Genomic DNA, 12,500 nt, shown 5'->3' on the forward strand with positions numbered 1-12,500 from the left:
CTCTATGCAAGATGATTTATTTGTCGTTGAGTATTTGGTTGGGTTAGCTTCTGTTTGCATTGGTGCCCCGCCAAGAGACGCACGAAGAATTTCTTCAGGATATAGAAGATTGTCTTCCTCCAAAGGGATAGCATCTGCTCTGAAACAATTAGCATTACGTTACTATGTTTGAAACAGAGATCTGAGCCGGCTCGCCTGGATTTTCTTTCTCTTTTACTCATCTCCTTTCATTTCTATTTCTTAGTGAGAAATTAGAAAAATGGAAGGAGAAGAAAAAGAGAAACGAAGAAGAGAAAAACAAACCAACACCACATCATCAAACCACACAACAAACACGACAACACACCACACACACTAAAGTACACTTTGTACCAACATCCCAAAACACAACACCCTTTCTAAGCCCCGCTTCTGAGCGTTTGCACATTTGATTACCAGATTTGTAAGCTGCTCTTTAGTAATGTAGTTTGTGTCTTCTGTGTTTGTGACCCTAGTTATTAGTGACGACGGTGTGGGGCCAGTTTATAGAGGCCAGGATGGTGGCAGAGATCTCCCCGGGTAGTTTAGTCGCATGACGTTTGTGTTTTTAGTACAGCCAACCACGAATCGCTCCCGTTTTTTTTTTTAACTCTCGTTGTTTACACTTCAACAGCACCGAGACACACCGAAATCCGACCTCACCTGGACCCGAGAGAAACGGAGCAAAAAGCCCCGGGGGAGAGCAGCACAAATCAGAGGCGAACGAGAGAACGAAACACGGATTCAATGTAGCACCCTAAGCCATCATATTCTTAGCCTGCAACACGTCATCCCTGCTTCATAGATTTAACATCGAGGCGTGTGATGTCAGTTTTTTGTCGCTCAGTGTATCCCCAAGGCATCAAGTACTTGTCTGTTCAGCCGTGTAGTGGGCTGTTATAAATAATGTAGGCTCGTGATGTTGTGTCTCTCATGGATCCGGCGGTGGTGAATATCTATTGGGGATTAAAGGCAAAGTCTGGGATCTGAGGAGTCCGGTGCGGCCCTTCCCATCATCCGACAAAGCCGTTCCAGTTCAACACCTTAAACATCCAGACTATTGTTATGACCACGGTTTGTTAGTGGAAACCATTTTTAAACTAATCCAGCCCCTTTTCTATAAACCGGCAAGCTTTGCCGTGCTGCGTTCAGCGCATTATGCTGGCAAACTAAGCTGAAGTGTCTCCGCTACGTTCAGGTAGAGTTTCCAGATTCAGTCCAGGTTATAAAGCAAGTCAGTGGTTGGGAAGATCATAGCTGTGGATATGAGACTCTACTCAGGATTTAACAACATGTCTGAGCCTCAGAGGGCTGTGGGATTTTCACAACAGGAGCAGGTTAGATTAGTTTTTAAATGACAAAGCTTGCTGAAGAAGAAAAGAAATGTATGATATGCTGCTAACAATCCGATGGTTTACAAGCACTGCAGTTTAAATGACAGATCCGAGAAGGCTCTGTAATGAGTTTATTCCCACAGAAATCATCCCTTTTTTTTCTTTCGGTTATGTCAATAGTCATGATTTAGCGGTGGTTAGAGTTTTAATTAAAAATGTCCTATTTTTTATTACACGTGCACACACACCAGCAGAAGCCTTTTTTATGTTTATCATTGTATTGGTTGTGAATTTAGCACGAGATTTTGTAGGAAATCAAATCAAGGTGGATATGTGCAGCATGTCTTTCTCTCTCTCTCTCTCTCTGTGTGATGCGAGTGTAGTGATGTTGGACGATGACACTTGAGTCACATCACTCCTCTGTGTCACTCTAAATCAGACAACAGATGGTTCAACTTCTCCCTAAGCAAGTCTGACTCACTCTTTGTATTAGACAGCCGTGAGACCAAACACTGATTATACTGTGGCAGATTTGTCAGAATTTCTCAAGGTGAAGCGCGACTGTAAATCCTTTACAGAACGGAGCCGCATTAATTTCCGTGTCTGAGGTTTAGTGTATCATGGTTAAAATTTTGCTTGATTGTTTGTTTGAGTCCTTTAAAATGTGAGCAATTTTATGTTGATTCATAAGTTCATCCGGGATTTCAGTCCTTTTTATTCAAAAGAATAAGGATGTGGCTGAGATGTGTGGTGTTTCCAGCTTCTCAGAATACCTCAGAGTTTACTTGTTTACCTCAGAGTTTACTTGTTTACCTCAGAGTTTACTTGTTTACCTCAGAGTTTACTTGAGTACCTCAGAGTTTACTTGAGTACCTCAGAGTTTACTTGAGTGTGTGTTTGTCTATGATCACAAACTCACAGCATCCTGGAGCGACTATATGTTATCTGTAGTGTCGTCTCTGTTATGTTCGTGCCTATTAAATCCCTAGCACTAATCAGCTGTAGAATTAAAAGATGATGAAAACATGTCCAGGGAAGCTGTGGGTAGATCGCACATCCCTTACGCTTCTAACTGTTTTTTTTTTTTTGTTTCCTTCGCAGTGAGCAGAGTATCTGTCAGGCACGGGCTGCCGTCATGGTGTACGACGACGCCAACAAGAAATGGGTTCCTGCTGGAGGTTCCACGGGTTTCAGCAGAGTCCATATCTATCACCACACGGGGAACAACGCCTTCCGGGTGGTGGGCCGTAAAATTCAGGACCACCAGGTAAGCAAGGTATACAATGAATCACCGACTGCTGATAACGTCACGGCAGGTCAAACCGAATAAGTAGAGTAGTTCTTCGTCATCATCATCATTTCTCCAGGGCATGTGAATGGTGACGGGTTAACATCAGTTCACCTCTTAGCGTTAGGGCTTTCACTCGAGTCATTATATTGCATTTATATACTATACAAATGTGTGGTAAAAACAAAGATATTCCAGGAAGATATCTAGCTATTTACTGTGACTCCATTATTTCTGTAAGATCCCTCTGGTCACACCTCACATTTCTCAGACAAATTACACAAAGTAATAGTGTGTAAGCTCACATGGGGAGGAAGAAGGGCTTGCTGAACATGCTCTGTGCTATGTGGAACTCAAAACAGGATTCTTAAAAAAATACATATTAAACAATAAATGAATGAAGAGGTGATGGATAGAAGTAGTCGGCTTCCTTCTGGCCAGCGATGTTATGCTATCAGGTTCGGTTTCTTTTGCAGTTGCTTAAACACACAAGCTTTTTCTTATGGCCAGAGGACAGGAAGCGCTCTTCATCGGCTCTCTATTATTTGTGTAGATCTGACACAAAGCAGATTTACAGGGATATACATTTTTACACGTTAAATGTATCCCTAAGGACGAGGCAGAGAAAACTGTGTTGATGGAAAATCTCATTGAGATGATGTGAGGAAGAAACCTAGAGAGGATTCAGCTGAAAAGGGGAACCGTATCCTCATCTGGGAGACAACATAGAGTGTGATTATGAATAATAATTTATCTTTTATAATGGTCTACTATGTAGACACAGTGCAGTTGTGTAACCAGGGAATTCGTGGTGCCATCAGCGTCCAAGCTGTTCATGTGGTCCATCGTTAGCAGCAGCGAGCTTAATGTAGTGCAGGACGGCCAGGCAGGGAAGTGTGTGTGCAGTCTGCTGTGAGTCGCTCATAATGCCCATAGCTCCTCTGCCCTGTAGCACTCCTCACAGTCCTCATCTCTTCACCAGGCAGACTTGTGAGCAATGCTTTATCGTGCATTTGAGGTCCTCAAACTTCAGATCAGGTTTGGTCACAATCCTCAGCCATGGCATGTTTTTTTTTTTTTTTTTTTTTGCGATTCTTTGTGTCTGTAAGAAAGTTATGACCGTGCAGGTTAGGACACACTCACTGCTCTCCATCACCTGTGATAGCTGACACAAAGCTGGCAGCAACACTGAGCATCAAACAAACCTTTTACCTCCGAGGAGTTCAGCTAATATACCTGCAATAATGGAGAATTCAGTTAGGAATGTGTTACAGTCCCTGGCACAAGAGCCAAGTGGAGCTGAACATCAGCTAGAAGAACACAACTCAAAATAGAACAGGACAACAACACAACCTGTCCCAACATACACACACATCTGTCTCTCTCACTCACACTCACACACACACACACACATGTCCCGTGAGCGGTTGTACAGAGACGCTGTGCTGTGTGAGGCAGATGCTCAGACTGCAGTAGTCTGGCTGTGTTGTGAGAGCGATCTGTGCTGTGTGTGGTTTATTTTCAGTGTGCTGCTCCTCAGTAGTAGCGTGAAGTTCTCGGTGCACTTGTGAAGTTTCCAGCGTTCATGTGCTGTGCTTGTGACTGAGTGAAGTTCAGTCGTCTTCGACGAGGCCAGCCGTTGTAGCGTGTCCCAGCTCCATAGCTTCCTGTCACTCATCTTTCTGCTTCTAGTTTTCTTTGTGTGCGTAGCTTGATGATGATGATGATGATGATGATGATTCAGACTCCGGTTCAGACTTCACATTGACAGCAACAGCAACTAACTTTGGTCTCATCAATGTTCACATCTGACCAGGATTTGTAACTAAACTTGTAACTTCCAAACCTAGTAACCAGTAACCTGTGTGTGTCTGTCTGTCTGTCTGCCTCCGGGTGTGTGTGTGTGTGTGTGTGTGTGTGTGTGTGTGTCTGCCTCTGGGGGTGGGCGTGTCTGTCTGTCTGCCTCTGGGGGTGGGTGTGTGTGTGTGTGTGTGTGTGTGTGTATATGTGTGTCTGTCTGCCTCCGGGTGTGTGTGTGTGTGTGTGTGTGTGTGTGTGTCTGTCTGCCTCCGGGCGTGTGTGTGTGTGTCTGTCTGCCTCCGGGTGTGTGTGTGTGTGTGTGTCTGCCTCTGGGGGCGTGTGTCTGTCTGTCTGCCTCTGTGCGTGTGTGTGTGTTCTGTCTGTCTCTGGGGGTGTGTGTCTGTCTGCCTCTGGGGGTGTGTGTCTGTCTGCCTCTGGGGGTGTGTGTCTGTCTGCCTCTGTGCGTGTGTGTGTGTTCTGTCTGTCTCTGGGGGTGTGTGTCTGTCTGTCTCTGGGGGTGTGTGTCTGTCTGCCTCTGGGGGTGTGTGTCTGTCTGCCTCTGGGGGTGTGTGTCTGTCTGCCTCCGGGTGTGTGTGTGTGTGTGTGTGTGTGTGTGTGTGTGTGTGTGCTAAACTCTAAATGAAAACTATAGCTGTAGAATATATGTGGAAGACTAGACTGAGTGAGTAATAATAAAGGGCAGCAGTTCAGTATAAACAGAATGTACACTTAGTTTTGTCCTCATTGGACAGTTTATTGTGTTCTGGCACATGAGGATTACACATGAGGGGTCAGTAGTGTGGCAGTTCCTGAGTTATTGAGACACACGGTGTGCACATGAGAAATCTCAGTGTAAAGCTATTATTGCGCAGGAAAAAGAGGTCGTGAGCCTCAGTGCTTGTGGAAAGAAGCTGTTTGTGAGTCTGGTTGTTGTGGCGCTGATGCTGTCCAGCCTCGTCTCAATGGTTGGAAAACTGCAAATCCTTTCTGCAGACTTAACAACCCATGCAGAACCAATGGAGTTAGTTTGAGGTCAGGTCATTGCTTTGGTGTACCCCAAGGTACGTCTTATTTAAAGCTAAGGCCGACCTTGACGGCTCTGTCGGGGAAGGGGGGAAGGGGGCGCTTAATGACCCTCCTAAAGTACACAATCATTGTCTTTGTTTTCTGTATGTTGATGCTGAGGTTGTTAGCTCTGCACCAGGTGTCCAGATGTTCTTCTGTATTCAGCCTGTACGCCGCCTCATTATTGTGGGCAATTAGTTTGACCAGCTGTGTCCTCTGTAAACGTGACTATGTGGGTGCTCGAAGATGTAGCTGAGCAGTCACAGTTCAGCAGGGAGTACAGCAGGGGCTCAGGACACATCCCTGAGGGAAGCCAGTGCTGAGGATGATGATTCTGACAGTTTGTCTTCTGCTAAGAAGTTCAGGACCCAGCTGCATAGTGATCGGCTCAGCCCCAGTGACTCCAGCTTGTAAAGCAGTGTTTGAGGTATGAATGTGTTAAAGGTGAAGCTGAAATCCAGGAAGATCAGACTAAAGGTCTGTGGGTGACGGCCATGTGTACGACACATGAGAAGGCTTCTGCAGTTGATCTGGTTCTCCTTTGTGCATATTGATGAGGATCAGTTGTCCTTTATCCTTTTTATTTGGTCCTTGATAAGCCAGTCAAAGCACTTGAGTATGTGTATGTGTCTATCTCTCTCCTATGTCTGTGGGTGTGTCTCTTTTTGTCCACGTGTCCGTGTCTTTCTCTGTCTCTGTTTGTGTCTGTCTCTCTTTCCCTCTGTCAGTCTGCGAGTCAGTCTGTGCGTGTGTCTCTGTGCGTGTGTCTCTGTGCGTGTGTCTCTGTGCGTGTGTCTCTGTGCGTGTGTCTCTGTGCGTGTGTCTCTGTGCGTGTGTCTCTGTGCGTGTGTCTCTGTGTGTGTGTGTCTCTGTGTGTGTGTGTGTCTCTGTGTGTGTGTGTGTCTCTGTGTGTGTGTGTGTCTCTGTGCGTGTGTCTCTGTGCGTGTGTCTCTGTGCGTGTGTCTCTGTGCGTGTGTCTCTGTGCGTGTGTCTCTGTGCGTGTGTCTCTGTGCGTGTGTGTCTCTGTGTGTGTGTCTCTGTGTGTGTGTCTCTGTGCGTGTGTGTCTCTGTGCGTGTGTCTCTGTGCGTGTGTCTCTGTGCGTGTGTCTCTGTGCGTGTGTGTCTCTGTGTGTGTGTGTGTCTCTGTGTGTGTGTGTGTCTCTGTGTGTGTGTGTGTCTCTGTGTGTGTGTGTGTCTCTGTGCGTGTGTCTCTCTCTGTGATGCACACAGACACAAAAACACAATGTATGCATGTCATGTAACTTAGTAGTTCTGTAAGCTAGGTAATTTAGAAACTCTTGTCAGGAGAAGAATGAAGACTTTGTTGTATGTTAGTGTAACGACATGATTGTGAGTGATCTAGGTCACTTTTACACTCGTGAAGCTTGTATCGTATGTCATGTCCTCTGGCGATGGCACGAACTCTGCTGTAGATACTGTTTCAGACTGGGATGTGGAATTTTACATCGTGAACTCAGAAATGCACACACACACACACACACACACACACACAGAGTACTAAAAACACACACACACACACACACACACACACACACACACACAGAGTACCTCAAACACACACACACACGCACGCGCGCGCGCACACACACACACACACACACACACACACACAGAACTATACACACACACACACAACACACACACACACACACACACACACACAGAGTACTATACACACACACACAGAGTATTATACACATATGCACATACAAACACACAGACTACTACACGCAAACACACATACACACAGAGTACTACACATACACATACCCGCAATACTACACACGCACTCACACAGAGAGAGAGAGAGTACCCCCCACACACACACACACAGACTACTACACGCGCACACACATACACACAGAGTACTACACATACACATACCCGCAATACTACACACACGCACACACACACACACACACACACACACAGAGAGAGAGTACCCCCCCCACACACACAGACTACTACACGCGCACACACATACACACAGAGTACTACACATACACATACCCGCAATACTACACACACAGAGAGAGAGAGAGAGTACCACACGCACACACACACAGAACTACACACACACACACACACACACACACACACACACAGAGTATTATACACATACGCACACATACACACACAGAGACTACTACACGCACACACACACAGTGAAATGTTCCAGAGATGTAAGCACTCCTGCTGGATCACTGCTGTATAAAATTCTAGATGATTCTCCCTTTGACTAATTCATATGAAGTCTGATCTGATGTGTGCTTCAGGTACTGTATGAGCTCAGCAGTCTAATGCGAGAGAGAGACATCAGTGCAGGTTCTGCAGTGTCTCTCTCACTCACACACACACACACACACACACACACAATGGTATTTGAAACAGCACAGTACACAGATGGCCAGATGGCCAGGCATTTTCTGAGACCTCTAAAGATGCCGCTTCATGTTCTGACATCGAGGAAAATGTTTGTTTGTTCAGAAACAGAAGAGAAAGATTAGTTATTGTCAAAAAGACTGCACGAGTTTGTTTTTCAGTCATCTGGTTCCCCGACTGTATAAAGAAGAGAGGGATGATGACTGGATTTGCATGGCGTGAGTGATTTGACTACTCCGTCCCACCTGCACACTCTCTTCTTTTGTGACTTGTATCATTAATGCATCCGTTCACAAGGCAGTTCGAGTAGATTTGGCCACAATTTTAGATCAGCAGCTGCAGCGTAAATGCATGGTTGGCCTCTGGACCCATGTGCAGTGTACAGTTAGTTTGTGTTGTGTATGGACACTAAACACAGTGTTGATTTGAAAGGAGTCTAATGACAGCTGAAAGTTCGAGTAGCGATCTTTATATAGTTCACAACAAGCGCCTCGTAAGTGCGTAACAATGATTAGTCTGGGTGAGCGGTGTAGTGTAGGAGTGAGGGCTTTGTACTTGACCGTGGTGGAGAGGTGAAGGCGTGAGGGAGCAGTAAACGCACAGCGCCTGCTTCATCCTCCGTCTTGTTTATATACACACTCCTTTGTGTGGAGGCAGTGAATTCATTAGTAATGAGTATCTCAAACTCTTCTCTTAGCACCTCAGAACAAAACGAGTAACCTCGGTCAGGCTGATTCATTAATAAACAAAGTAAATAAAGCCTTGATTAAACGGCAGAGAACGATACATGTACCTTATTCAGCTTAAACGATCATTCTCTGTTATTCCCAGCTTCCCTGCAGTGTGATGACGTGTCCAGCAAACCTTTCAGAAGTCCAAAACATGAAAGTAAATCTGGTCAGATATTAATATTCAGCTTCAGCTATGAGTTAACGAGTTAACTCTTTCCTGATTTGGGGGGAAAACATCGCTTTTTTTTGTTTTGTTTTTTAAACTCAGTCCCATTAAAAACAACATCCTTCCCAGAAAGTTCCACAGGACGTCTGGGTCAAGAGTCGGATAAAGTTTTGTTCTGCAAATTTGTGAAGGGAAAAAAAAACAAACAAAAGAAAATGTACCAACACTAGCACTAAACCGATAGAACACCGATACCCAACAGACGGTTGTGTCCTGATTTAATCACGCCGTTTTGTGCATCTTTATAATGTCCACACGACCCCCACACGATAAATAACTCCGTCCCACACAGTCCACTGCTTTCTTATTAGCTAATGATAGTCAGGACAAGACTGACAGCTGGTCCTCGTGAATCAGGTGGTTGATTACATTAAACAGTAAGAACACTAGTGTTATTTCTGAGTGTTTGAGAGAGAGGATCTGTCCTGAACAGAGGAACATGAGAGAACTGATCTGTGTCTTTATGCCATTAGGTTAGAAAATATATTGAAGTTTTAACAGTTGAGGTTAACATTGGCTTAGTAGTAGGGCAATGGTGGATAAGACGGTTAAGGCTCTGGGTTGTTGATTGGAAGATCCGGGTTTAAGCCCATTCTGACTACTGACTACTGTTCTATTCCATTCAGTAGTCAGGTCAGCTATTAGCTAGTTAATCAGACTTAAGGATATTATGGCTTTGCAAGTCAACTTGTATGTTCATAGCTGACAAATGAAACCGTTATCAATATACATATAAATCCATTTATTTGTTAGAAATAAACTAATCTTGAGCATTGGTCAGATTTAAGTGGCTAAGCTCGTGGCTAGTTAACAGAAACTGTGACCGGTTGGGTCTCAGTCTGTGAACAGTTTATAACTTCATCATAACAGACTTAATCAGATTGGATCACGATCTGCATTCACTCGTGTTTTATGAACAAGAGGCCGCGTGGGACACTTTTTGGTTTATAACGTGCACTCGCCAACAGCTGAGACAAGTGTAGATACTGCGTTTAATAAAACGACGTTGCGGCTGCTGAGGTGTTTTAGCAGTAAATAAGTTTTCAATAGATTTACACACTGAAGTTATTTCCATACACTAGCTGAGCAGGGTTTATATTGAGATTTTAAGCTAAACTACATCACGACTGGGGGACGTCATGTGTTAGACAAATCTTATCGGTATCGGTGATGACTTTGTCTCTTCCCCTTCACACAATATTACTGGTTCTTCTGGATTAGCACGCTCTTCAGGCCGCTTGTTTTGGCACAAATCTTAAAAAACATCCGTCAGGTTTCTTCCATCCTTCAGTTTTGCTTTCTAGTATTTTGCGACCGACCCTCGTTGTGTAGCAGTGTCGAATTCTTGAGGCACTAAAACCGGTGTGTTATCAGCCATGTGAGCAAATCATGGAGGAAAAGCGAGCTGGTGACTGTTGCCACTCTGAAACAGAGTAACTTCTGCTCCGGGAAACTCCTCGTCTGTGACCGAGCGTTTGCAGCACGACCGACAGCATGTGTTTAAGGGATCTGTAAGCATGGATTGTGAAGACGTTACAGTTGTCGATCCGGCCCGGCCCTGTTGTGTGTGTTCATTTCCGTGTCATTAATATGTCTTTTGTGTTGCACCACACGAGCAGCTGCAGTGTGTTGTCTACGACACACACACACACACACACACACACACACTGTGCTGAAATTCTCACGTCTGGTAAAAAGTGCTTTCGTTACTCATAAATGGCTGAGACGTAACTAAGAAACCTTCTAATAAGAACCGTCGCCTTAATGGACTATTTGTCTTGATTTTATTTATTTATTTTGTTTAAAAACCTTTCGCAAGGGATATATAAATGTGGTTTTATTAAAGCTTTTATGAGACACTCGCACGAAATTCCCCCGACATATTAGCAAGCGTCACAGTTACAACTTTAATCGGCTTGTCATTCTGCCATCGTGTTACCTGTAAAGCACAAAAGATGCGTCTGGTGTTCGTAAATAATGTGCAGAAACACAGACAAAACAACAACGGAAAAGACAAACCCTTTCTCTTTGTGATGAACACAAACACCAGGTGCTCCAAGCTTTTTATAACATCGTTAATAGACAAGCCGCTGAGACGGGAAGGAGTTTAGCGCCGCATCGTTATGGACAGATGCTTTCAAGAAACGGATGAACGCAACAGCAAAGAAATGAAAAATCTCAAATGTTTATTAAACCGTTTCACCGAGTAATCTGGAAGCTGGAAAATAACAACAGCCAAGCTGGACAGGCTGGACAGGCTGGACGGGGGCGCTTTGATGACAGTGGTTAATAATAATAATATTAATAATAGTAAAATTTAGTATACTTTTCAATGCTTTATATGTACACAAACCTGACTCTGCCCTCCTGCCTCACCAACTGCTTACATGAAACAAACCCTTGGTTTTCCTCTAGCTTTCTTAAACTCAACAGGTTCTCCTTATAGGTCCAAAGTGTCCAAATCCAACAGTCTAAGTTTCCATTTTCAGTTCCTCAGTTTTTCCCTCTGCTCAGGTTAGAAACTAAGGGTCATCTTTGACATCATTTTGTCCTTCGAGTCACATATTAACAGCTTTTCCAGATACACCTCCATCTCGGCCCGTACCTCACCCCATTCCAACACGAGCCCTGCTTATCTGTAATTTACTCTTATCTGGCTCAACACAAAAGCTTCACATTATTCAGAACGTCCATCATGCATCACATTATCCCCTCATGTCAACAACTCCACTGGCTCCCTATTAAACACAGTATTTGTTTTGAGATTCTCCGCTCTTCCTCATCAAGGCTCCTCATCACACCCCCTGCTCGTTTAGCCACCGTGGGCTGTTTATTTAGAAGTACTGCTTCCTCTTATGCTTAAGTGTTGTAAGAGTCGGTACAAGAGTTGTAAAGATTATCGTGTGCCTCAGCGACTCTACAGCTGTGTGCACAGTTTGGCTTGTAACAAAGTGCAAAAAAAAAGAATAAAAACCAACTAAATTTGCAGGCAGTCGTTTTGAATCTGCCGGCGGTCTCGAGTCAGTGCTTCTGAGAGGTGTACAAAGAGGTGGAGAACATCCCAAACTGTACTGTCATGTTTCTCTTCAGAGTCATCTTTCATTGTTCCTGCAGCTCGGCGCTCGACCTTCTCCAGTTACTGTCTCATCTCAGCTCACCGTGAGCGAGCGAGTGAATGGTCTGATGAAAGGCCAGGTTTTTTTTTTTTTCCTCTCCAGTTGTCCATTTTACAGCAAGGTAATCAGCCAACACACAGGGCACTCGGGTTGAACTTCTGTGGTCAGAATCAGAGCACAGTCATTTAAACTCTCACCATCTTCTCTATAGGTGACTGTCCTACAGTGGCTTACACTCAAAGTAGCATCTTATCTCAGTAGCCAGCTACCAAAACCAACCATAAAGCACTGTAGCATCTACTCCAACCTCCCAACTCTCCCCTAAATGACTGGCAACCACCCAGAGTCATTCGTGTCATTATGCAAAAGTTTGTGCACCCACGGCCATCTTTCATCTTTTGTTCATCTCTGCAGCAAATCGACTTACCAAATATGAATGTCGTGAAAAATTCTACTAAAATACAGGGACTGATGTATGTAAAAGTTTAGGCACTCTAGTAATTCGGTATTTAGAAGCGC

General features: G+C 44.4%; 1 protein-coding gene across 9 annotated transcripts in view; it reads left to right on the forward strand.

Moving 5' to 3' along the window:
* Positions 1 to 12,500, forward strand: part of enah (ENAH actin regulator) — a 97,143-nt gene that overhangs the window by 42,813 nt on the left and 41,830 nt on the right. For 5 of the 9 annotated variants that reach the window (XM_047801345.1, XM_047801344.1, XM_047801341.1 and 2 more), the window contains exon 2: positions 2,454 to 2,628. In XM_047801345.1, the coding sequence (XP_047657301.1) occupies positions 2,454 to 2,628 (175 nt within the window). The remainder of the gene's footprint in view (positions 1 to 2,453; positions 2,629 to 12,500) is intronic. The other 4 variants (XM_047801346.1, XM_047801342.1, XM_047801350.1 and 1 more) reach the window with 1 other exon arrangement.

The sequence above is a fragment of the Tachysurus fulvidraco genome, chromosome 16 (assembly GCF_022655615.1).
Source record: "Tachysurus fulvidraco isolate hzauxx_2018 chromosome 16, HZAU_PFXX_2.0, whole genome shotgun sequence".
In the NCBI taxonomy this organism is placed as follows: Eukaryota; Metazoa; Chordata; class Actinopteri; order Siluriformes; family Bagridae; genus Tachysurus; species Tachysurus fulvidraco.